Source organism: Remersonia thermophila, chromosome 6, assembly GCF_042764415.1.
Source record: "Remersonia thermophila strain ATCC 22073 chromosome 6, whole genome shotgun sequence".
Classification (NCBI taxonomy): domain Eukaryota; kingdom Fungi; phylum Ascomycota; class Sordariomycetes; order Sordariales; family Chaetomiaceae; genus Remersonia; species Remersonia thermophila.
This window is the reverse complement of record NC_092222.1, coordinates 932,079-956,326: the sequence shown is the minus strand read 5'-3', so window position 1 is coordinate 956,326 and position 24,248 is coordinate 932,079. Positions and strand designations below refer to the sequence as shown.

The window sequence follows — 24,248 nt, the reverse complement described above, 5'->3', positions numbered from 1 at the left end:
TGCATGGGACGGGGCGCCTGGCGTCATCTTGACGCTCGGCAGCCGAGGGGTCATGCTTAAACGGCGGCATCCCATCTTTCTGAGAAACACTGGAAATCTTTCTTGTCTTTTTGCCACACCGAACCACAAACGCATCGGTTTGATCGCTACCGAGCCGTCCAGGAACTATTTGAACAACTCGATAACGCCCTACTTGGCGACAGCCTACGATCCTCATACCCCACGCTTCCGTCCAGACCGGTCGCCATCATGAAGCCCTTCGCCTTCATCCTCACCATCCTGACGCTCCTCTGCAGCAGCGTCATGGCTGTCGACGTCGTCAAGTCGGTCCTCATCACCTACCCGCCCGAGACGCCCGCCTCGGTCATCAACCAAGCCAAGAAGGCGGTCATCGACGCCGGCGGCATCATCACGCACGAATACACGCTGATCCGGTACGTTCTTTTCTCCCCTCTCTCTTTCTCGCCTGCCGGGCAGCGGCCGCTGCATGCAACGAAACAGGGCATACCTCCCGGTTCTCCGACGTGCCGTGGCTTGCTTTCCATTCTGCGATGGCGGGTACTGTACTGACCACGCACATGACAACAGGGGCTTCGCGGCCAAGGTTGGCGAGAAGGTCCTCCAGACGGTTTCGGCGTGGGGCAAGGAGTACCAGGTCCTGATTGAGATGGACGAGGAGGTGCATGCCATGGGTAGCTTGTAAGGTGTCGAGGAGGAGGAGGAAGAAGAAGAGACAGCGGAAGGGGTCAAAGAGAGGCGGGCGGGGACGGTGTTTGAGCGCTGACGAAACATGCGATACGATCATGGCGACGACGGCAAGCCACTGGCCCAAGCAACGGCTTGCCTCCCCGATCAGGGACATTCTATGGGTTTGATATTAGGCGCCAGGAGAATGGAACTTTGTCTTTCTTTTCGAGCATGGCCGTGAGCTGGGTGGCTCGGCATGGCCGGGGGTCGACTGTTTGATGCGGTGTGTGGTAACCATTTTGTTCATTTTCATTTGGCCAAGCTCCTGGCAGCCGTCGCAGTCGTGAGCAGGTCCCTCCGTGGTCAGAAGTAGCGGCTCATACCGACAACGTTTTGTTTTCCAAGACTCGGATCCTCCTGGTAGACCTTTGCAAAGCGAATGTTTCGCATGTGCCCGCGTAGGCTGGACGGTTGCGTCATTCCAGCATCATAGATCATAGCCCTGACTGCCTGAGACCGGGGCCACCCGTCATGCCGGACTCTTGATGGAATTGTGAGACAAGATTGAAGGGGGGGGGGGGGGGGGGGGGGGCATCATGGGCGGCCGTTCTCAAATTGGCGTCCGTTCACAGCGGACAACCTAACGTGGGCTGCCAAACCCTTCCGGCTCAAAGATCTCCAGTGTTCTCGAATCGTTCATGGATTGTTTGTCGCCTCAAAGGGATGACTTGGAGGTTGGCTTCTGAATGCCCAGACCCAGACCCAGACCCAGGCCCAGGCGCATAAAGGGAGATGAAGATGCGGCCCCCTCCCGAGAGCCAGCCAATCAACAACGGGGCGCCGCCTACAGCGTCCGCTATCGTACCGCCATGGCCATGGTGGGGCGCCCCCCCCCCCCCCCTGGAACCGCCATGAGCTTCCCGTCAGAACCGCCAGCCCGAACCACAACCACGCTGCTGCCGACAAACGCGGCTCTGAGGACGATGAAACGCGGGGGACACGGGTCCTGGGAATGACGATTTGAACACCCCACGCATCTTCTCTCTCATGTCGGCTTCTTGTTGGTAGAACTTTGCCTTCCCTCTCGGACCCCCATGTCCCTATCATGGTGCAATCTTAAGCAACACGCCCAGCTCGCCCGCTCCATCGACTTGACAATCGACCATCGATTCCGGAGGCGCTGCCTCTCCCAAGCCGACCTGCACCCATCCCGAGCGCCGCATTCGCACTCGCATCTTGCCAGGAACCACCAGGCCTGATCTCGCTCGTCCTCCGTCATCACGCCTCCGGCCATGACGACGCACTACAGCCAGGCCACCCAGGCCGCCCTTTTAAAATGGGCCAGCACCTTCGACACCCGCCACAAGGCCGAGACGCTCCAGGACTTTCGCGACGGCATCATCTACGGCCAGATCCTCGAGCAGATGCTGGCTCCCGAGTTCAGCACCTCCAGCCTCATCCTGAGCCCGCAGACGGACCATGACTTCCGCCAGAACCTCGAGACCGTCTACCGCGGCCTGGCCCGGTTCCTGCGCACCGACAACCCCCTCCTCGCCCCGTCCCCCTCCGAGTTCCGCGCCATCGCCGAGAACCCCACCGACAACGCCCTGTGCGAGTTTCTCTCCGCGTTCCTGACCGCCGCCTGCATGGGCTCCCTCTCGCGCACCTACGTGCCCAACATCCTGACCCTCGATGGCCAGACCCAGGCCGAGATCGCCAAGATCATCAACGCGAAGACGGAGCTGCGGAACGAGAGGGAGAAGGCCGGCGGCAGCCCTCAGGACGACTCGGACGCCGCAGAGTTCATCGACATCCACGCCTACCGCGACCCCGAGCTCATGGCGGAGGAGCTGGAGCAGATGAAGGCCAAGGTGGACATCCTCAAGAAGCAGAACGCCGACCTGCAGTCGCGCCTGGACAAGCTCCTCGATACCCGCGAGGCCATGCTGCAGGACTTGAGGCTCGCCCAGGACGAGCTCACCGCGCTGAAGCGGGCCAGGGGCTCCGACGCCGCCGGCGCCATCCGGGACCTGCGCAACGAGATCCGCGACAAGATGGCCGAGATCGACCGTCTCGAGGACCTCTTGGAGAAGGAGATGGGCCGCTCCAAGAGGCTCGAAAAGGAAAACGAAACGCTGTGCGCCAAGGCGGAGCGCCTCAAGGACCTCGAGGACAAGGTGACGGTGTTGGAGCACGAGACGAAGCAGCAGCAGCAGCTCATCAAGGGGCTCGAGAACTACAAGAAGAAGGCCCAGGACCTGACGGCCATTCAGCAGCGGAACCGCATCCTGGACGAGCAGATCCTGCAGCTCGAGCACGAGCTCAAAAACTACGACGAAATCAAGGCCCAAAACAAGAGGCTGCAGAAGGAGATCGAGGAAAAGGTCAAGGTGCTGGCCACCAACGAGCAGGAGATCATCTTCACCCTCCAGTCCAAGAACGCCCTGCACGATGCCAACGAGGAGCTTCGGAGGCGCATCGAATACCTCGAGTCGAAGCGCCTCATGGACGAAAACACCATCAAGGAGCTCCAGGAGCAGCTCCAGATGGGCGACATCCCGCCGGCCGGGTCCGAGAGCCCCGACATGGGCCCGTCCAAGTTCAGCCTGGAGCAGGAGCTCGAGACCACCTCGGACCCGGCCATGGCCCTGCGCCTCGAGGTCCAGCGGCTCAAGACCGAGAACTCGGTGCTCCGCAACAACGTGGCGGTGGCCTCGGAGAACGAGAGGCTCCGCGCCGAGCTCGACCTGGCCAACCAACGGGTCGAGCACTACCGCCTCGAGTGCAACGATGCGCTGGAGAAGTACGCCGTGACGCAGGAGCAGCTCAACGCCCTGGCGAGCCACGCCACGGGAGAGAGGTGAGTAGCCCTTGGCAGAGACCCCAACCCCCACCCCCCCCCCCCCAAATGCTGACGCAAAGCGACCCAGCGACGCCGCCTTTGTCAAGATGCGTACCGACCTGCTCGCGGCCACCAAGGACGTGGACGCGCTCCGCAAGCGCATCCAGGAGCTCGAGCGTGATGTCGCCGACCGCGAGCGCGAGCTGATCCGCCTGAGGACAGACCGTACGTTGCCCACCCTCGCCCGTTCGCGCGAGCTTCTTTGTTGCTAAAACGAACGCTTTCTTTCTACAGTGGACGCCATCAGCCAGGAGCAAACCGCCGCCCTGGCCACGCTCAAGTCGTCGGACGAGCTCATCTCCGAGTCGCTGCGCACCGAGCTCGAGGCCACGCGCAAGCAGCTTGGCCAAAAGGTGTTTGAGCTCGACGAGATGAAGGAGCAGCTCATGAGCGCTCTCGTGTCCAAGGAGAAGATCCAGCGGAAGCTGGAGGACGCCCTGGGCCAGCAGCCCGGCGCCGGTGCCCCGGAAGAGACGCCGACAAAGAGCAGGAAGGAGGACGCCGAGAAGATCGAAAAGCTGAAGGCGGCGCTGCGGCAAAAGATCGAAGTGAGTCCCCTCTCCCCCCTCCGCCCCCCCCCGGCGCTCGCCCGCCCGTGGTCCTAACGATGCGCCTCCTCCCATCTAGCAACTGGAAAAGGCCGAACAAGAAAAGTACGACCTGCAGCGCCGGCTCAAGCTGGCCGAGAACGGCGGGGCTTTTGCCGCCTACAAGGCCACCACCGAGCAGACCATCAAGAACCTGCAACGCGAGAACGCCATGATCACCTCGGCCTGGTACGACATCACCAGCCGCCTGCAGAGCAACCACGTCGTGCTGCAGCGCCGGCAGGAGGCATCGCGCAGCTGGTTGAACAAGCAGAGGCAGATGGTGATGAACAGTACGTGGCGGCAGCACCGACCCCTCCCCTCGTTCGTGGCGCCCAGGGGGGCTTTGCTAACCTCGTTCCGCAGCTACGCCGAGGAGGTAGTGGCTCCAGCAGTGTTAGCGGCGGCTCTTTCCTTTGCGCGGTACGCTCCTGGTCCTGCTGTACGTCGTCTCGTGCTCATGGGCTGGTAACCGCCGGGCCGGCGGGTTGGTTGGGTATGTTTTTTTTTTCTTTTCTTTTCTGCGTCTCCTCTTTCAAGCGTCGGCCTCGCTAACGCAGAGAGACAGGCCTATGGCGAGGCTAACGTGGGCGTGGGCCTCGACCGCGCTGCAGGAGCTGAGCCTCGCCCCGGGCCCGTGGTCGTCGGGCGTCCGCGTTTCCATGCCGGCACCCTCCTCGGACTCCCTCAATAGGACGGCATGATGCCGCACGAGGGAGGGGCGTCGACCAGCGCCTCGGCCCTGGCGTGGGTCCTGGCCGGCTCGTTCCTTGGACCTGTTTCCAGCCTGGGCAGCCACCTCGACTCCGCGCATTGCAGATTCGAAAGAAGGGACGGCACTGGATACTAGACGCATGAGAAACAACCGACCCTAGCTTGGGACGCCATTGGAGATTGGCGCGGGCTCAGGTAGCTTTGGATGGCGGCGAGGCCCCGGGGGCCTTTGGTCGTCTTAGGAATTCTTTCATTTTCAGATATACCCCCCAGTTGAATAGATGATAGCTCGTGGAGTCAATAGTAATAATACGCCAAGAAACGAAGAGGCAAAGGCCACTCAGCCCGGCATGGTCGGAGTCTTGTCTTTTGTGCCGAAGAGAGTCCCCCCTCCGTCCTGCACCGTAAGCGTTTCTTTTATACAGTTGTTCGTACATGAGGCTCTGTGCCAGAACCTCGCTCGCTGTTCAGGGACGATGACAATGCCGTCTAGGAAGAACCCCTCCCCAGCCCGGCCCGGTGGTCAGCTTGGACGGCATGCCATCTGTATCTTTTGACTCCCCCGCAACCGAATTTTCTGAATCTTCTTTTTTTTTTTTTTTGTCCTTTCCCACGATCACCGTTCCAGAAACCCGTTAATAAGGCACCTTACCCAGGCAAGGACAAAAAAATGAAGCGAAGACAGACAATCAGGCAAATCCCAGGAACGCCTTGCCCCCTTTTCTTTTTCGTTTCTCCGGCCACGCTGTATCGAAACAATCAAACGACGTCTCCCAAGGTCGGAGGTGTCGCCTCGCCTCCCATCGCCCCGATGTTTCTTTTTTTCTTTTTTTTTTTTTAGCCACGGCCGAACTAGAGCAGCAAGTCGACTTCCCATCTGGCCAGAGGAGTGCTCTTCTTGCCATGCCTCCACGTCCCCGACCCGGTTCCCCCATCATAACCAGCATCATCATCATCATCGTCATCGCTGCCACCTCTACCGCCCCCGTTCCACCTGGTGATGGTCCTGGTCGCGCCGCGGCCCATCTACGAGCTCGACGCGAGCTTGCCCAGCCTTCCGCTCCCCGCGGCCGCCGCCTTGGCCTTGTCCCCGTCAAAGATGGCCAGCAGGCTCTTCCACACCTGCTGCGGCGGCTGGGCCGCGTCGACGGCCTTCCAGATGCCCGTCTTCTTGTAGTAGTCGACGACGGGCGCCGTCTGCTTGTGGTAGGTGGCCAGGCGCTTCTTGAGCGCCTCGGCGTTGTCGTCGCTGCGCTGGACGAGGGGCTCGCCCGTCACGTCGTCCTTCATGGGCACCTTGGGCGGGTTGAAGGTGGTGTGGTAGCTGCGGCCCGAGGCGGGGTGGACCAGGCGGCCGGTGATGCGGGAGACGAGCAGCTCGTCGTCGATCTGAAGCTCGACGGCGTGCTGGAGGGACTGCTTGCGCTCGCGCAGCATCTTGTCGAGGCCCTCGGCCTGCGGGACGGTGCGGGGGAAGCCGTCGAGGATGAAGCTAGAAGACAAAGGTTAGTTTTTTTTTTTTTTTTTTTAGTTTTTTTTGGGTGCATGATGATGATGATGATGATGCCAGGGGGTACGGGAGGAGGAGGAGGAGAAGGAGGAGGAAGGGGAGGAGGAGGGGCGCCGGGGGACGCAACACATACCCGCCCTTGCACTCCTTGTTGTTGTTCAGCTCCTCCTTGATCATGCCGATGACGATGTCATCGCTGACGAGGCCGCCCGCGTCCATGATCTTCTTGGCCTCCAGGCCGAGGGGGGTCTTCTTGGCGACCTGGGACCGCAGCATGTCGCCCGTGGCCTGTTTGCGCGCAAAACGAAGGGGTCCGAGGTTAGCCGGTGTTGCGCCGGGATGCATCCCGCGGAGCCGTTGGGCTGAGGAAGGGCCAATTGGCTTACAAGGTGACAGCAGTTGAACTTCTCCTTGATCTTGGGCGCCTGCGTTCCCTTGCCTGCTGCCGTGTGAGCCTTTTTGCGCCCCCTTCCTCCGTCTTGCATCGGCGTTCCGGTCATGACGCACCAGCACCGGGAGGGCCGATCAGGATCATGCGGAGCTCCTCGGGGGTCTTGGCCCGGGCGCCGCCGAGGCTCCTGCTCTCCAGGGCCTGCACCCGCGACTCAATGTTGGCGATGATGCCCTGGAGGCGCTTGATCTCGTCGTCGAGGTATCCCATCTTGTTGGTTCCGGTATCGGCTGGGAGAGGGGGGGTGGGATTGTCGGGAAGAAGAGGACAACAAAGCTGTGAGCGGAGGAAGGGGCTCGAAGACGGGGAACGACGTCGGAGGGAAGGGCAGTGGAAGCACTGGTCGGCGGGCAGCGCAAGACGGGGTTCCTGAGGTGAGGGTGGGAAAGGGCGAGGTTTTGATTCTCGGGAAATTTTGATGCGATGGCAAACTCGACGTCGGAACCCAGCACACGACCGCACTAACACGCCTGGGGTAGACGGTTTTTTCGAGCCGAAGGGTTCCCGTTTCCCCTGCAGGGAACCGCTGGCACAGCACTGTGGCGCCCGGACAGGAGGCTCACCTCGCCCGGTGTCAGCGGTAATTTTACCGTGTTACGTGACAATACCACGGGTTTCGATGGAGGGGGGGGGAGGAATTCCCCCATCGCGATTTCACCATTGCCCCAACCGAACGCTGGCTGGGATGGCGCAATATGTACAGATGCACATACACAATAGGTAGGTATGTATGTACGGCCTTCTTTTCCCTTCTCTTCTGTTGTTTTTTCCCCCAACGAGAGTTCCTCAAAAGCTCTTTTCTTCCACAAGGTACCTACTCCTTTCGTCCAGTCCTCACAGATCTCTGACGGATCCGCCCGTCTCACGTTGCAGTCTTCTTCACCGAGGTCCAGGACGTCCCCCCACCGCATCACGTTCGGATGACCTTGTGCTGCCCCGCGAATCAATGGACGGCCGCCTGCGGCAAACCGGATGAATGGCCCCAAGTGGGGGTTCGGCCAAGTGCCCATGGCGCCTTGGCGATGACACCCTGACCCTGCTTTCGACTTCAAACAGAGCCGGCTCTCGTTCGACTTACACGCGACAACGGCTTTTTGTACAAGAGGTGGCGATGGAGTGAATATACTTGAGGGTGTATAGAATTGCTCCTTAGAACGACTGCCAGGTGTCATCCTTGGTCAAGAAGCCCTGATGAGAACCCCTCCTAGGGGTCGTCGGATAGGAGAACAATGAGTTACAAGTTCATTCGAATCAAGAGTCCAGCATAGCGGAAGACGTAGAAACCCCCAAGTCCCCCCAAATCCCAAAAAACGCCGGGAAATGCTCATCTTCCCAGTCCGCCAGCTTCGTGGTGTTGGAATCCAGCGCCGAACGCCGTAGTACACCATGCCCCCGTCCGCTGCGAGAACCGCGAGCCCCTTCCTCTGGATCTCACGTCTTGGCGGCCCCCGAACTGCCGCCCTCTTGATCCTCGCCCCAGAGCTCCTTGCTGGCCTGCTCAACCTCGCGCATCGATATGGCCACCTCCTCCAGCTTAGCCACCACGTCCAACATGCCCTGACTCACCCTTTGAAAGTACCGATCATTGGCCTCCCTCCGCTTCCTCGCAAGCAAGATATCTGTCTCGGTCTCTTCCTCGACCTTCCCTGCAGGCGCCGTCCGCGGCTGCTGTCCCGCTCCATCACCAACGCCTGACCCAATCCCAAACCCGCTGCTCGCCGCCCTCACGCTGCCCGTGCCTGCGGTGCTCTTCCCCCCAGAAGCAGCAGCAGCAGCAGCATCCGCCGTCACGGTCTTCCCCTCTCCGCCCTCGCTCACCACGGCAGCAGCACCACCGGCAGCAGCCCCGGCAGCCGTCCCCGTCTCGATCGCCTCGTCCGCCTCGCTCCTCGCCCACGCCTGCGCCAGCGCGATCTGCGCCGCCCGCAGCCCCTCCAGCTTACGCTCATGGTCCGGGCTGAAAACCCTCGCGCTGCCGCTGCCGCCTGCGCCGCCGGCCGAGAGCTCGACCGCTTCGAGGGTGGCTTGCATCTCGGCCCAGAGGGCGTCGGTCCGGTCTCCGGCCCCGCCGATCTTGGTTCCAGGCGTGCCGGTGGTCACCGTGGGCGCTCGCGTGGAGGCCTTGCTGCTGCTGGATCGGAGAGATGGGGCGGCCGGGTTCATGGTAGCTGGTGGCGGGGGCATAGTGGTGACCGCGGTGGTGGTGGTGGTGGTGGTGGAGCTGGGGTTGCGTTTGTGAGCCAGACCGCCGCCGCTGCCGACCCCGGTAGCGGTATGGGAGGAATCGGCAGAGGCGTGGGCTTTGTGTTTTCCTTTGAGGAGGTGGGACATGGTCATTACATTTTCTTGTTCAACCAAGGATCCGGCAGTATGTCGGGGATGCGGGAGGGCAGCTGCTGCCCTCTGATGCGATGTGAGGCTCGGGATGGGAATGCACCAAGCCGAGGGCAGCCCCTTCGAAGCGATGCAATTCACGGGGTCCCCGCTTAAGCGGATGGCCTTGGCTTCCGTCGCTGCGGCCTTGGCCTTGGCGAAACCCGCCACACATAAAAGTGGGGCTTGTGGGAGTGGGACTTGCGGGCTGAGGCAGAACCCACTCCCCCAATCAGGAGGCTAGGGTTTTCTCGCCCTACCGCTAAACTCGCTGGCTGCCAAAAAAATCGGACCTCGAAGCGAACTTTCCCCGATCTCGAGCCGTCTCCCAGAGCCTGCGATCATCAACAAGTCGGTACGTTTCCATCCCCCCCCTTTCAAGCGCCGCCATTGCCATCGTCAAGCCGTTGGCATTTCTTCGAGGCAACAAGTCCTAACGTCGCCGTCCTGCAGCCAAAATGTCCGGTGGAAAGCCTCGTGGCCTCAACGCGGCCCGCAAGCTGCGCAACAACCGCCGTGAGCAGCGGTGGGCTGATCTTGCCTACAAGAAGCGTGCCCTGGGCACTGCCTTCAAGTCGAGGTGCGTAGCGACGATCGACAGACCCGGCGAGAGACGGAGCGAGCCTTGAATCTAACATGTGCGGTCCACAGCCCGTTCGGTGGCTCGTCCCACGCCAAGGGCATCGTCCTTGAGAAGGTCGGCGTCGAGGCCAAGCAGCCCAACTCCGTACGTTCCCCCGCCCCCATCGAAACTCGTCCTGCGACCCAGCAGCACCGACGGAACACGACAACTGACGGCTATGTGGTACAGGCTATTCGGAAGTGCGTCCGTGTTCAGCTCATCAAGAACGGCAAGAAGGTCACCGCTTTCGGTACGAATCCCCCAACCAGCCCAACCACCCATCATGGAAAACGAAACGGGCCGAGCACCGCTCGCACGATGGTCAAGACCGCCCGCTAATATTATGCTTTTCTAGTCCCCAACGACGGTTGCCTGAACTTCGTCGATGAGAACGACGAGGTCCTGCTCGCTGGTTTCGGTCGCAAGGGCAAGGCCAAGGGTGATATTCCCGGTGTGCGCTTCAAGGGTCAGTTTTCACGATCAACACCTCCCCCTCTTGGGGAGCTCTCCCGAACGCCGCTAACCCATCGCAGTCGTCAAGGTCTCTGGTGTCGGTCTGCTTGCCCTCTGGAAGGAGAAGAAGGAGAAGCCCCGGTCATAAACGGCGGGCGCGCGGGGGAAACAGCCGTTAGCAGGAACGAAGCATCAGCAATCGCCAAATACCCTTTCGAGTCCTCAGTGGAATGCGTCGATGAAACATGCATGGGAAAATGCCTGCTCGCAACTTGACGTCGTGGGCCGAGCGCCGGTAATCCCGGGGCTCGAAGGCTTGGAAGGCTGGGACGCGAGGGCCATGATTGCCCTGGAATGATGGGAAGGGATGTTCTTTTTTCTTGCTGTTTGCGGTGCAGTTCTGAGCTTCGGCAGCTAGATGAACGAGCCAATACCACGGCGAAATGCCGTGGACTGGACAGGCAAACCGGTCACGGCGTTGGGGTCACTTCTCTCTCACTCTTGTCCCCGGTGAAGATGAAGGGCGTTGTTTCGTGCTTATCCACTGGCAAGGTGATATGATATCCATGCCTTCCAAAGCAACACACCGGCCCGTATACTATACTCTAGCAAGCCCTCTCACTCCACCCGTCCTGGATCCTGACGGCATCTCTCCCAGCTCTCCATTCCGCGCAGGCACATGGCCGTCATTCCCATTGATTTCTTCAACTCGCCCTCGCAAGTCGCCATGGCTGCCTCGTCGTCTTTACCATCGCCGCCTTGCCTTACGCCCAACTTTACGCGCCCACTCACTCACTTGCTGGTCCCAATCTGGACTTCAATATCCCCCCTCGTGGTCTTCCCAATCACCTCTCCCCCCTCGCCTTCTTCCCCCTTCCGCGCCACAAGCACCTTGCGGAAGGAAGGCCAAGTCCTCCCCGACTTGAGGACCTCCACATCCTCACCAACCGCCTGCAGCTTACCGGACAGCGAGGACAGGTCGATGGCACCCTCCCAGCTGGCGGGGAGGCGGAGGTGGATTTTGGCCGAGGTTGATTTGTGCGTCGAGCTGAGGTGGCGGAAGGGTGGGTTGGGCTTGGGGTCTTTTGCGAGGACGACGGCGGGGTTGTGGCTTGAGGAAGAGGAGGAGGAGGAGGTGGTGGTGGTGGTGGTGGTGTTGTCGGTGAATGGGTTTGATATCCAGAGCGGTTCCAGGATGCGAACCCTGGTTGAGCCGCTGGCGCTGGACGTCTCGAGGACGGCTTGGGGACGGGAACGACGCGGCCGCTCGTCCTGCTCGCTGGGGTGGGAACCGGGCCCGGCCAGCAAGTACTCGTCGTCCAACACGGGCAGCAGCTGCAGCGTCAGCCGGCCCGAGATGGACGCGACGTCGGCGTAGGAGCCAAAGGCCGCGCCCACCGTGATGGGACCGTCGGTGGAGCTCACGTATAGGTGGTAGTCGCGGGCGGGGAAGCTGAAGCTCATGTCGATCGGCTCGAGGAGGCTGATCTCGCCGGATTGGGTGTCGACGTAGAGCCTGGAAGAAGGGAGGCGGGAGTTGATGATGCGAGGGCGGTCATCGCTGCGGTGATTGTCGCCGTCGCCGCCGTCGCCGCCGTCGCTGCCGTCGCTGCCGTCGCTGCCGTCGCTGCCGCCGCCGTCGTGCGCGCTGGCTTCCACGGGCACGACGCCCACGCGGATGTTTCCCGACGTGGACTGCAGCCGGAGCTCGTCCGACTTGGGCCAGGTACCGATGATATAGCCAGAGACGGTGCGCACGTGGAGGATATCGGAGCGGAAGCGGAAGGAGGGCGGGATTGGGGAGGCGTGCTCGGCAGATCCAGCACCAACAAAGCCCATGTCGCAGCCGCAAGGGTTCGCCGAGGCGATGACCCCGACAAGGCTGCCCAGCGAGGTCGTCCTCTTGACCGACAGCGAGAGGTCGTCATGCAGCCTGACGTCGAGGTGCTCCGCGCTCGCCACGAGATGCCGGAGCAAGCCGTTCTCGGGCACCCACGCCGTGATCGTGACGTTGACGCACTCTCGCGGCGCCCCGCCGGGGGACCGCCGCTCGGCATAGCGCGGAACGGTGACGGTCAGGGAGCCATCCTCTTGAGACCAGCGTGTGTCGACGACGAGGCGCTCGTCGGTCACGGCGACGTCGACCGTCAGGGCCGAGGAGGGCGTGTCGGGCCCGGCGCGGCGGAAGTGAATGGCGCCGACGACATGGACCGGAGCGGCCGGGGGGAAGCGAGAGCCGTCATCGTCGTCGTCGGCGGTCCGCTCAGAGATGCTGAGGAGCTTGTTGTCGCCAAAGTCGACTGCAAAGGTCTCGGTCTCGCGGGCGATGGCGACGGCGCCGCAGGACAGCGTTTTGTCCTAGGCGGAGTGGTGAGTTTTTGTTGGTGGTACGTCAGGCATATTACCGAGGAGAACAGCACAAAAGGAGGTGCCACGAGGAGAGAGCAAGACGTGGGAGAGCGAGGGTTGCCATCCCAGGGCGGTCTCCCTCCCAAGCCTCAAAATGATGGACGGCGCATCAGGAAGCTCACGTAGATGGGGACAACGGGAACCAAGCCGCGCACGTACCTCGCTCCCAACGAGATCAAAGAAGTCCACAAACCCCCCGGCCACGAGCACGAGCAGAGTCAGGCCCGTAACAAAAGCCGTGAAGGTCCCAAGACGACGTCTCCAAGCCGGCGGCGCACGTACCCCGGCATCGTCGCCGCCGCCGTCGCCGTCGCCAGCGCCGCGGCCCCGAAAGCGCCGAGGCGGGGGGTGGCTCCCTAAAAGGGGCTGGCCTTCCTCGCTGGGCTTGCCCATGACGGATGCGGTCGGCTGAGCCGTACGGAAAAGGAGAACACAAAGATGGTTTCTGGCGCAACGACGAGAAGATCAAGAAGCGGAGACGGTGCTGCCGTCAAGCTCACCCAAGGAACGGCTCTGGGCTTGAGGACGTTGAGGACGGGGACGGCGTGTACGGAGGCAGAGTTGTCCTCCGAAGACCAAAGGGAGACGGCGTTAAGTGCCCGCGATGCTGGTCCGGAGTGTCTGCCTGGCAGGATGCATGAGGGGAGAGGCGCCAGAAAGCCGGCTGCTACGTAGGAGCAGGCTGCCCTGGGGATGAGACGATGATGACGAAGACAGGTCCGCGGCTGCTACCCAAGGTGCTGGCGCGGCAGCGGCGTCAGGAGGGAGCGCAATCATTCAACAGGTTACGTTAGGCGTCTACAAACTTTGTCGTCACCCGATGGGCCAGACATGGGCGGGTTCGGCCTGAAGCTGCCCAGACAGACAGGGATGGGAGCAAAAGTTCCATGAAGAACCAACAACGGGTCCAGAAGCTTGCGCGTCGGCACAGGGTGGTACCGAAACAGGAAGCTGGGAGAAGAGCGTTAGACCCCTAACAAGTCAACGAACTCGTCTCGTTGACGACTGACCCGGACGCCGGCGATTGGGGACATGCGGTCAGCTCTCCAATGGTCATTCTTCCAGGATGGCTGTTGAACTTGGCTAGGGCACCGTCGCCATGCAGCAGAGCAGCCGCTTCTCCGCATCCGTTAATACGCAAGACAATGACGCGGCGAGACCCAGGTCGGTGGGACGGAGACATGTTCATGAGGCACCTCGAGCACCTCGGGCGCAGCTCCAACGCTCACAAGGGGTTGACGCAAAAGAAGACGAAGAAACAAAAAAGGAAATTTCTCTATTTGGTATCTTTTCCTGTCATGCTCATAACGCCGCCCGCCTCCGCCTCTCGGGGAGGACCACCATTCAGACCCTCTTCTTTCCTCTCGTCTTTGGATGCCAGAAATTGGACCTAGCGCCGTCCACCGCTCTCACCTTCTTCTTCTTCTTCTTCTTCTTCTCCTCCTCCTCCTCGTCCCCCGCCGCCGCCGCCGCCTTCTCCTCCTCCAAGCATGATGAAGAATACAAAAGTCCTTATGCGCCAGCCGTGATGCTTGCTCCCTCTTGGCTCTCTCTTTTCTCACCTGCTTTTTGTGTTGGCGTTGAATGCATGAGCTCCCGATACCAGGCGTATGTGCTCTGCCTAGATACCGGCGCCGCGTGCGATGTGGTGGGAGGGCGGCACCTAGGCACGTAACCGGTCCGCTCCCCTTCTTTGCACCGCTTGTCCCGGCGCTTCCCCCCTCTTCAATTCAGCCCCAAGAGGCTCTTCATGTTCTCGTAGCACACCCAGGTGATGCTCAGGGCCGGCGCAACCTTGAGCAGATTCGGCGTCAGGCCTTTGTACAGACCCCTTACGCCCTCGTTGCGAATCGTGCGCGTCGTAACGTCCACGATCCCCGTATACGTCGGCGGGTGCATGGCCGTCCCCTGCGTCTGCAGCCGCGTACGCAGCACGTTGAGCGGGTAGACAACCGTCGCGCCCAACGCACCCGACGTTGCGCCGAGCACCGCCGTGGCCACGTTGCCCGATTGTATATCCTCCTCGTCCATCTTATAGTACCTCGCCAAGGCGCGCGTGTACGACTTCTTGAGGAACTCAAAGGTGCCGATGTCGATGGCGCTGTACGGGAACATGCCGACCAAGCCGAGCCCCAGGCCGCGGTACGCGGCGCGCAGGCCGCCGTCTGCCCACATCTTCTTGGCCGTGCGCAGGAGCAGGGCGTTGCCCTTGGGCCCGCCTTCAACGGTCTCGCATTGCAGTCGGAACTTGAGCGTGTCGATCGGGTAGACGCAGAACTGGGCCGTCATGCCGCCGATCCCGCCGGCCACGAACTTAGACACGGTGCTGATGCGCGTAGGCTCGTCGTGGCCTTCCCAGGCGGCGAGGAAGCGTTTGGAGGCTTCGTAGGAGCCAAACTGCACGGCAAGGTGAGCATGGGAGATTCGTTTCCGATGAGGTCCTGGCTCGATGCATACGTACCCGAATGGATGACTCCGGCATGATCTTGACCACGTTGAGGCCATTGCCTGAGGCTCATGTCAACGCACACCTTCGCACACAAGAAACCCTGCAGCACCTCGGCTTACCTGCAAAGAAGGTGCGGAAGCCACCGGTCTTCCACAGGGTCACGATGGCCTCGACGATGGGCCCGCCGACGTTGCGAAGGGCGGCGGAGGAGCGTCCGTCATTGGCCGCAAAGACGGCGGTGCTGGTGTGCTTTTTTGTGCTGACCAGAAGGTACACCTTGAGACGGTCTAGGGGCGCTGTAGCGGTCCGCGACACACCGCCCGAGACGGCGCCGGCGAGGAAGTATCCTGGTTCCGGCAGCAGATCTGTCAGCTTGGTGGAAAAGACGGCCACCCTCCCTTCTTCCTCGTCCACCTTCTCATCCACCTCGAGGACATCGGAGAATTGTGGTTGGCGGGCGCCGGCTTGTGCGCCCTCGTAGCGTAGGACGGGTCGTTGGGCTGCGGCGTCGCCCAGGACTTGGGATGGGTTGGCGACGGCGGGTCCGTAGTGCGCGGTGACCGACGTAACGCCCGTTCCGGGGGAGGGCAAAAGGCCTGACGGCTCGTGGTCCGAATAGGGGGCCTCGTGCGATCGGACAGGCGGCGTTCGAGCCGGCTCGGCTGGGCGTCGTGTCGGAGGATAGGCCATGTCCGGATTGGCGATTCTGAAGAGCGAACCAAAGAGAGCTTGAAGGAGGAAGCTGGCCGTACCTAGACCCTCGAGGGTGTCGTCGCTGACCAGCGAGTCGCCCTCTGGGTTGACCGTGACGATGGAGGAATAGTAGGAGAGGGCATCCGCCAGCGGCGAGCCGTTGTGGGTGCTCGGCATGAACAAAAGGAAGTCGCTTCAAGGGGTCGGGTTAGCCTCCGCGGAGCCTTGGACGACGCAGGTTTGGTGGGCTTTCCCAGGACGACCGGGCAGTTTGCATCACTCCCACCCAAAGAACACGCCCGGCAGAACGACGCAGACAGACGTACCGCCATTCGTTAAACGTGATGTAGCCGTCTCGGTTCATGTCGATCTCCTCGAAGAATCCCGACAGCCTCGCTTTGGGCACCGACAGGCCGGCTTGGTAGAAGGCGCTCTGAAGCTCCTCCTTGTTCAGCCGGCCGTCCTTGTTACGGTCGATCGACTCGAACAGCACGAGCAACTGCCTCTCGGCGGCCTCGACGAAGACTCGGAACTCTAGGGGGCGGTTGCGCACAGGGTCTCAGCGTGGGCTCTTCTCTCCGCGATACCACCCTCTGCCCATGCTCCTGCTCCCGCTCCCGTCTCGATCGTCTGCTGGGCCCACTTACCCTCGTACTGAATCTTGCCGTCGCCGCTGGTATCGACCATGCTGATCAGCGCGCGCAGCATCTGGTCGGCGTCCTTGAGAGCTGTTGAACAAACACGGGCGCATGAGCAAACACCGTCATAGGGGAGGAGGAGGAGCAAGCTCACGGTGGTCGATCCGCCTCAGCCCCTTCTTCAGGTCCTTGAAGTCGAGCTCGCCATGGCCGGCCGGGTCGAGCTTCCTCCACAGCTCCTCGACGCGCTGGTCGCGGTGGAGGTGCGGTTTCTGCTGCTGCGACTCGTCCATCTTGGTGGGCCCCGGCTCCGAGACGACATCCGATGGCCTCATTCCTGAGCTCCAGCCATTGGAGGGTGTGTGGGTGCGTATGCCTCGATCACGGGGACGCTAGGAGGCAGTGATGTGGAGGGGGAGGGGGGGAAACGGGTACGCGGTGCGTGGTCGACGAGGCTCAGGGCTATGACGTCGAAAGGGCAGACAGTGTATCAATCAGGGCTTGAGCCGAGCCTTTCCCCGGCAACAAACGCAAAGGTCGAGGGGGGGGGTATATGGTTGCGATAGACGGAGCTTTACGAAGACGACATGGAGACAGACGGAAGCGAAAGTCGACGTCGAGCAGCCGGGGGATCTCGTTGGCTAATCGCGCATGCTGCAGAGATCCGGCGTGGAGGAGGGGCTCAAGAACATGCCCCTGGGGAGGGTGGTTGCGACTAAGTGCGGGATGGCGGCGATGGCGTGTGTTGATTTGCCTACCGGGTTGCAGCGCTTGGTTGCTGTTTGGGACGTCCGGGCAGGATTTAGGTCCCATGCGCCGAGAGAAAAAGGAAAGCGGAGCAGCGAGGCCAACGCCGACAAGGATTCCAGCCCCATGCGGTACCGAATACCCGAGGACCGTACGAGACGGGACATGTTATCTCGAGATATCAGAGGCGAGAAGGGTATCTCGGGAGAGGGGAAAAACTCCGCAACCGCCATGCGTATCTGACGGGCGTGTCAGACAAGTCCGAAATGCTTGGGGGTTTGTCTGAGACACACATGCGACCCTCTCTCGTCATCCGCCAAAAGAGCGCCGGAACCCGCCGTGTTGAAGGTTACGCTTGTACCGAGCAGTTACGGAGTACGGTACGTACCGTACAGTGCAGGTACCTGAAATCGACGTCAGCGGATTGGCCTGTCCCTCGAGCCCTATCGATAAGGAGATAAGATAAGCTGGAACCCCATGTAGCATGTGTATAGCACTGTGTACTGTGTATTATCACGTTAGCATGTGCTGTGGTCAACCTCCCCCGAAAACGGCAATCAGCCTTCCACGGCGCGCCAACATCACGACCGACGGCACCGCGCCAGACGGCTGTACCGGCGTTGACAAAGCCCTCGAGGGCACGGCAAAGGCCCGATGGCGGCCAACTACTGGGAGTCGACGCAGCGGAAGTTCTGGCAGTTCACCAAGGATGAGCTTGCCGCCATCCGCCAGCGCCTCGACGATGAGGATCCCAACCTCGTCCAGATGTTTCCCTTGCCGCAGCTGCGCCATCTCAACATCTACTTTAACCAACGTACGCCTCCGCTTTGCCGGCTTCCCGCGGAACCCGCCGGATGACAAGCACAAGCCGCCGCCGCCGCTAACCACCAGCCATCACCGCTGTTGTCTCCAGAAATAAACCGCCTCGGCAAGCGCCTCGGGGTCCGCCAGCAAGCCATGGCCACCGCCCAGGTCTACGTCAAACGCTTCTACACCCGAACGCCCATCCGCCAAACCAACCCCTACCTCGTCATCACCACCGCCCTCTACCTCGCCTGCAAGATGGAGGAGTGCCCCCAGCACATCCGCCTCCTCACCCAAGAAGCCCGCTCCCTCTGGCCTTCCGACCTGCACGGCCACGACTCGACGCGCGTGGGCGAGTGCGAGTTCTCGCTCATCTCCGAGATGCAGTCCCAGCTCATCGTCCACCAGCCCTACCGCACGCTGCTTTCCGTCCAAGACGACTTCTCCCTGACCCACGAGGAAATGTCCCTCGCCTGGTGCATCATCAACGACCACTACATGACCGACCTGCCCCTGCTGCACCCGCCGCACATCATCGCCCTGACCGCCGTGCTGCTCGCCCTGGTCCTGCGCCCCAGCGGCGCCTCGCAGGCAGGGGCCGGCGCGAACCCCGCCGGGACGGGGTCGGCCGCGGGAGCCGCGACGTCCGCCGCCGCCGGGGGGATCGCCATGGCCGCGACCGCTCTGGCCCAGGCCCAGGCGCAAGCGCAGGCCAGGGCGGCGGCCGCCGGGTCGGGGTACGGCTCTCAGGGGTCTCAGCCGCAGCAGCAGTTCTCCCAAGGCGGCTCGCAGCAGCAGGCCGAGCCGTCGTCGCAGCTCGCCGCCGAGCCCAAGAAGGCGACGGATCCGCGGCTGGCCAAGGTCCAGCGCTTCGCCGGCTGGCTGGCCGACAGCAACATTGACATCGAGGCCATGGTGGACTGCACCCAGGAGCTCATCTCGTTTTACGAGTGCCACGAGCAGTACAATGACAAGCACACGCGCGAGCAGATCAGCAGGTTCATCAAAGCCAGGAATCTGGATAAGTGAGCGAGGCAAAGGCAATCCGCCGTCACCACCAAACGTGACATATCTCTCCGTGGTGGGGAAAAAAAAGAGGCATGGGGGCCGGCCTTCAAAGCTAGTCGGGCTCAGGTCCTTGAGCCGGCCCCAATCGCCGAGAGAGCTCGCCCCAGAAGGCGACCATCTTCGTCATCCGCATTCGAGGAGGCCGGGGGACAACCCCGTGTCAAGATCTGGAAAAGAAACAGAGCGGGGAGGGAAACGAACCACGGGTTGCCAGCCAACGCCTCCTGCGCAAGACGTGCGATTGAGGATGTTCCAGCGAGAGAGCCAGGATATTCTCCAACCAACCCAGGGTCCGGAAAACCCGCCACTCGCCGCAAGATGGTGTGGCAGCCCACCTGCTTAGCAGGACTTCCTACCCGCCCTTCGTGTGCCGCCATTGACGATAGCAAACCCGCCCGCGAGATCTTGAGGTCCGGTTCAAGAGGGGCAAAAACCTCGCATTTTGGCCGGCGGGCAGGTACGCGGGGCCGTCAACACCTGGAAAGGTACCCGGTGGATTTCACAAAGGGAGTGGCTTCAAGGAGCTTATCTCATTATACCCCCTGCCCCCGAGTCGCTCGGCCGCCCAACCCAAGGGCAGGTGAACACATTCGGAGCTTCGTTCACCAGTGCCACGAGACAACCACGACCAGGCGAGTTGCGTGTTCGCCGCATGGTCTATTCACTACGCTGTGTCTACTTGTCGCCAAAGCAATGTCAGCTCAACGTTGTGTTGCATGTCTGTGTTTTCCCGCGCAAGACCGCTGGGTTCGGCATGTACACCATCCAAGAGGCTTCTGATTGTCAGTCCAGCCAGTGATGCATCCCCCTTCTAGAAATGTTATCCTCACAACCCCCATCCCAGGCGCTCATCTCCTCCCGCTTACCCGTCGTCCCCCTACCCTTCGTGCCCGCTCTGGTAATGGTGCCGGTGATGACAACGCCCTCCGCGGTTCTGATTTCTGTCCTGATCCTGGCCCTCTCTTCGGTCCTTGTCCTGGTCCTGGTCCTGCTCCTTGTTCTGGTGTTTCTGCGGACGAAACCACAAAAGAGACCCATTCCCGCCACGCGCCAACCCTCAACACTTTTCCGATCTCCGATGCCACCGTCATGGCCTGCGTCCTGCCGATCTCTGAGCCCTTTGACATCGTCGCCACCGCCATCAGCAACAGTCCTTCGAGCTTTGCGAGCTTGGACGTGACGAGCTTGACGGGCGCGATCATGAACCAGGCGATTGTCGATAACGTCCAGGTTATCCAGGTTGCTGCTGTGTCCGCCATGGATCTTGTCGTCGTTGCCGCGACAGGCGTTGGCGATGCCGACCCTTCTGTCGTGTCCGTGTTTATGGTAGTGGTCGTCGTGGTCGAGGTCGTGGTCGTGGCCGTGGTGGTTGGTGTTGTTTTGCGCGTTTCTGACGACCTGGAAGCATTCGCTTTCGTGCCTGGCCCTTTCGTTGGAGTTGGTATCGACAAGGTCATGGTCACAGTACCCTCCGGTTCCCCTGGAACGGAGAGCGTGAACGAGACACTTTTCTCCTTGGGACTACCAAGAACAGATACCGGAACAGGGTCAGGGGCATGGGAGCCATCGTGTTCGTGTTTGATGAAGAAGTGCTGCGTATCCATATAGCTAGTTACACTATTTTTCTCGTCGTCGTCGTCGTTGTCGTCGTCGTCATCGCCGCTGCCGCCGCCGGGGGTACAGTCCCTGAAGGCAGGGTGGGAAGAGGATTGGGAAGAGTTGTCGGTGGGAAGGGTCTCGATCTCGATCTCGGAGCCGAGTGTTCCCTTCTTGCCAGGGTCGGCGTTGTCGGACGAAAGACTGCCGTTGCTCTTCTTATCTCGGCCCACGCCATCTTGGTGCTCATGCACCATGGCCGCAGTGGGTTCTTGCGCTTGCTGGTGTTCATGCTGCTGAAGCTGTTGACCTTGTTTGGGATCATGCTGGTCTTGGTCGTTATGCTGTTCCTGCGGTTCTTGCGGTTCTTGAGATTCTTGGGGTCCCAAGCTCGGCCATCGCTGAAAAGGATGCGCAGTCGGGTTGAGCTGACTAGCCGCCGATGAAACCCGCCTGAGCCTCGCGCTCAGATGTGGCTGCAGACCGAGTGTTCTAGCCCAGCTTATGTTTGGCATCGATGAGCTCGGAGGCAGGGAGGTCATCTGCAGACCAAAGTGCACCGGCGTCGTAGGGGCCGGGCTCAGCATCGGGTACGTATGGACCGGCGTTCCGCTCAGGGGCGTAGGAAAGAAGGGGACACTGCTCCCGTCTCCGCCAAACCCTCCATTGCTGTAACCAATATGAACGCCTTCAATGTACCCATGTGCCGTTTCATCCACTTGCCATCCCTGGGACCATATCCCACCCGGTACTGCCATGCCATTCCATGCCATTGGTGGTGCCAGTGACGCTGCTGGTGGTGGTACAGGCGGTGGCGGCGGTGGCGGGTATTGCCAGGCCGCATACATGGACGGATTGAGCATGGCAAACCGGCGACGCAGCTCCTCGGCAGCAGCGACGAGACCTGGGTCCTTCGATCGTGCGCGCCAGTCGTTGGCCACGCTGGAGGCGAGCATCGTGAAGGCAGGCACAAAGAAAGACCAGGCGTTTGCTTTCAGACAACCATGAAGCGTGTCGGCCTCGGGGAACCATACTTGTAATTCCGGGTCTGAACGGATTCGCTCGAGAAAGTCCTCGGTGCCTACAGGAGGCCCTAGCTGGGCTGCCAGGCCGACAGTGATGTTGTGCGAGGGAGAGCCGTCAGAGGTGGCGGGCCCGGTGCTGAACTGGGAAGCAAAGAGACCTGGCTGGTGAGACATGGGCATGAGGTTGCGAGAGCGCTGTTGAAGGTGGTAGTCTGGTGATGAGAAGACGGCTGAGATGGGAAGGTGATGCCGTCCTGGGATCCAGGCCCTGAAGGTTGCTGGAAATGCTGCAGTGGGTGATGATGGCTTGAGGAACCTTGCTGGTCGGGATGTTCATCTTCTTGACGGGCGGAATAAGTATGTTGCGTGGAGTGGCTGACACGAGACGTGGCATTCGAAGGAGGAAGAGCAGCAGGTATCAAGAAGATACGTCCAGGGCTCAGAGGTTAGAGGTGCATGTGTCTGGATGCCCACCGTATCAGCCACGTTCTGACCATGAACAACCTCTCAGGAGTAGAACGGCAGGGACTATGGCGTATCGACTCTGGGGTCTCCTGCCTGATCTTCCCTGCGATCAAGGCCGAGAAGGAAGCACGATGAAGCCTCGGAAGAAGCAAGAGACTGGGACTCGTGCTGGCAAACGCTGTCCCGGTCTTTCTCAACGTCTTCCGTCCTCTTGGGAGTTCACGAATGATATTTTTTGTTAATAAACTTGTTCCATGTCGCATAGGACAGCTGCGCCCAAATGACTGCCTGACCTAAAAGCCAGGAGACAAAGGATGGTGAGGATACTCGATACTCCGGAAGGCTTTGGAAGCACCTCTTGTCCTCAATAATGCTGTGACCAGTTCATGGTGAAGGCAGAAAAGCCGCCGAACCCTTCCAAGCGAACGCCGTCGAGCCAAGCAACACAAACGCCTTGATGAAACCCATGCCTCCGAATCCTCCCTCTCCCCGAGACACCCGGCGTGTATTCCCTTCCTGGACCGCGTTTAGAGCACCTCGGCCTCGTCGTTGCCCTCGATCGACCGCCGCAAGGCTTGAGCGCCAGGCTCCATCGTCTTCGAGACCAACTTCGCCTGGGTCCTGTGGCATGCGTCAGTAGGCCATCCTCAAGCCAACCCCCCCAGTCACCCTGCAAGCAGCCGCCCGGGCACTCACAAGGCCAAGCCATCATCTACCCCGTCCTCCTTCTTGATGATGCCCTGCTCCTGCCTCGGGATCTTTTCATGGAAGTCGGCCCTCGGCTTAATCGTCATCCTCGGCGCGTTGTGGCCCATGGACCAGTTCCATTCGGCGAGCATGCGCATCAACTCGTAGCCGACTTCTCCGTTACCGTGGAGAACCTCGTACCAGTCCCGCGGGAGCGGCTCGTTGCGGCGGCCGCGGCTGAAGAGATAAAAGAGCGCGTGGGCGACGAGGAAGCGGCGCATCGGCGAGCGCGGCGTCGTGTGCGCAAACACGTACTGCACGTCGTGCATGTTGGGCGCGCGGTGCGTATCGGAGGCCTCGCCGAAGTAGCCGTAGAGCACGTCAATGACGGCGTTGCGGACCCCGATGATGCCGAACGTGCCGCCCATGACGTAGACTCCAAGGCTGAGAACGGGATATGGATGTTAGTGTTTCCAGGCCGGAAAGGAAAAAGCGTCTAGGTCGGGGCTGGAGCAGCAGCAGCAACTTACTAGTCACGAACCGTGTACTGGTTCTCATCACCCGGAGGAGCGAAGCGGAAGGTCCTGGCGCCGCCCGACGGGAGGAAGGCCGTGCCGTAGAGCCAGCGGACGATAAGCCCAAACAGACGCGGCTCCTCATCGGGCAGATTGATCTCGCCCTCGCCCTTCTCGATGCGCTCCCGGAAGAATTCAGACTGGCCGGTGAGCAGCTTCTCGTGGACGACGTAACACTGCTCCTCGGGGCCGACTTTCACGTTGATGATGCGATCCGTGAGCCAGCTGAAGATATCATGGTCAGCTAAGCTGCCGTTAAGCTCGGTCCTGGGACGACAGCCTTGGGAATGGCAAAGCCGCGGGAAAGAATTGAGGTAGTGATCAGATGGCGTTGGTATCTTCAAGTGACGAAGAAGCGTTTGGGGAAAAAAAAAAATACAACATACCTGTCGGGGCCTTGAGTTTCTTGCCGGGAATTCAGGGAGGGTTGGGTGCCATTCAGCGCGCCCGACTGGGAGCCTGAGATCTGGCTGTGCATCATCTTCGACTAGCTATTCTTGTTAGAGGCAATGGTGGTGATGAAGGCTTGATGGAGTGTTGAGATCCAGACCCGACTTCGCAGGACAAAGGTCAGCAGCCTGGTTCAGAAGCTTTCATTCCTGGATGCGCCAGGTTCGACCTTTTCGACTGGATATCGACCCTAGAGGTAACGGCTGCGAGGGTACCTAGAGGGAAATGAAGGAGACCAACCTTGAAGAGTCCCTCTGGATGAGTGTTGTCGATGGAGAGAAAGAATGGGAGTTGGGAAAATTACAAGAGAGGAACCTCATCCTGAAGGAAGAAGATTTCAGAA

The 24,248-nt window shown here is 61.0% G+C and overlaps 10 protein-coding genes across 10 annotated transcripts; 5 read left to right on the top strand and 5 right to left on the bottom strand.

The window, feature by feature from the left end:
- Positions 1-249: 249 nt before the first annotated feature.
- Positions 250-703, top strand: VTJ83DRAFT_6449 (uncharacterized protein; the record flags this gene model as incomplete). Its single annotated transcript, XM_071013161.1, has 2 exons — positions 250-434; positions 589-703. The coding sequence occupies 2 exons, from the start codon at positions 250-252 to the stop codon at positions 701-703; spliced, it is 300 nt and encodes a 99-aa protein (XP_070864076.1).
- A 1,276-nt stretch (positions 704-1,979) lies between these two features.
- On the top strand, positions 1,980-4,559 carry VTJ83DRAFT_6448 (uncharacterized protein; the record flags this gene model as incomplete). Its single annotated transcript, XM_071013160.1, has 5 exons — positions 1,980-3,547; positions 3,618-3,754; positions 3,824-4,137; positions 4,217-4,469; positions 4,543-4,559. The coding sequence occupies 5 exons, from the start codon at positions 1,980-1,982 to the stop codon at positions 4,557-4,559; spliced, it is 2,289 nt and encodes a 762-aa protein (XP_070864075.1).
- Positions 4,560-5,916: 1,357 nt separating this feature from the next.
- On the bottom strand, positions 5,917-7,061 carry VTJ83DRAFT_6447 (uncharacterized protein; the record flags this gene model as incomplete). Its single annotated transcript, XM_071013159.1, has 4 exons — positions 5,917-6,382; positions 6,534-6,688; positions 6,787-6,839; positions 6,908-7,061. 4 exons carry the CDS (start codon positions 7,059-7,061, stop codon positions 5,917-5,919), a joined length of 828 nt encoding a protein of 275 aa, XP_070864074.1.
- A 1,221-nt stretch (positions 7,062-8,282) lies between these two features.
- On the bottom strand, positions 8,283-9,188 carry VTJ83DRAFT_6446 (uncharacterized protein; the record flags this gene model as incomplete). Its single annotated transcript, XM_071013158.1, has 1 exon — positions 8,283-9,188. One exon carries the CDS (start codon positions 9,186-9,188, stop codon positions 8,283-8,285), a length of 906 nt encoding a protein of 301 aa, XP_070864073.1.
- Positions 9,189-9,682: 494 nt separating this feature from the next.
- Positions 9,683-10,447, top strand: VTJ83DRAFT_6445 (40S ribosomal protein uS12; the record flags this gene model as incomplete). Its single annotated transcript, XM_071013157.1, has 5 exons — positions 9,683-9,804; positions 9,876-9,951; positions 10,036-10,096; positions 10,202-10,312; positions 10,380-10,447. The coding sequence occupies 5 exons, from the start codon at positions 9,683-9,685 to the stop codon at positions 10,445-10,447; spliced, it is 438 nt and encodes a 145-aa protein (XP_070864072.1).
- A 644-nt stretch (positions 10,448-11,091) lies between these two features.
- Positions 11,092-13,101, bottom strand: VTJ83DRAFT_6444 (uncharacterized protein; the record flags this gene model as incomplete). Its single annotated transcript, XM_071013156.1, has 2 exons — positions 11,092-12,657; positions 12,868-13,101. The coding sequence occupies 2 exons, from the start codon at positions 13,099-13,101 to the stop codon at positions 11,092-11,094; spliced, it is 1,800 nt and encodes a 599-aa protein (XP_070864071.1).
- Positions 13,102-14,433: 1,332 nt separating this feature from the next.
- On the bottom strand, positions 14,434-16,823 carry VTJ83DRAFT_6443 (uncharacterized protein; the record flags this gene model as incomplete). The annotated part of the gene is made up of 6 exons (XM_071013155.1): positions 14,434-15,105; positions 15,170-15,216; positions 15,277-16,043; positions 16,177-16,384; positions 16,498-16,578; positions 16,643-16,823. The coding sequence occupies 6 exons, from the start codon at positions 16,821-16,823 to the stop codon at positions 14,434-14,436; spliced, it is 1,956 nt and encodes a 651-aa protein (XP_070864070.1).
- A 1,066-nt stretch (positions 16,824-17,889) lies between these two features.
- Positions 17,890-19,068, top strand: VTJ83DRAFT_6442 (uncharacterized protein; the record flags this gene model as incomplete). The annotated part of the gene is made up of 2 exons (XM_071013154.1): positions 17,890-18,049; positions 18,149-19,068. The coding sequence occupies 2 exons, from the start codon at positions 17,890-17,892 to the stop codon at positions 19,066-19,068; spliced, it is 1,080 nt and encodes a 359-aa protein (XP_070864069.1).
- A 691-nt stretch (positions 19,069-19,759) lies between these two features.
- Positions 19,760-20,715, top strand: VTJ83DRAFT_6441 (uncharacterized protein; the record flags this gene model as incomplete). Its single annotated transcript, XM_071013153.1, has 2 exons — positions 19,760-19,889; positions 19,952-20,715. 2 exons carry the CDS (start codon positions 19,760-19,762, stop codon positions 20,713-20,715), a joined length of 894 nt encoding a protein of 297 aa, XP_070864068.1.
- Positions 20,716-22,720: 2,005 nt separating this feature from the next.
- VTJ83DRAFT_6440 (uncharacterized protein) lies at positions 22,721-23,936 on the bottom strand (the record flags this gene model as incomplete). Its single annotated transcript, XM_071013152.1, has 4 exons — positions 22,721-22,814; positions 22,890-23,324; positions 23,411-23,680; positions 23,842-23,936. The coding sequence occupies 4 exons, from the start codon at positions 23,934-23,936 to the stop codon at positions 22,721-22,723; spliced, it is 894 nt and encodes a 297-aa protein (XP_070864067.1).
- Between the last annotated feature and the right edge of the window lie 312 nt (positions 23,937-24,248).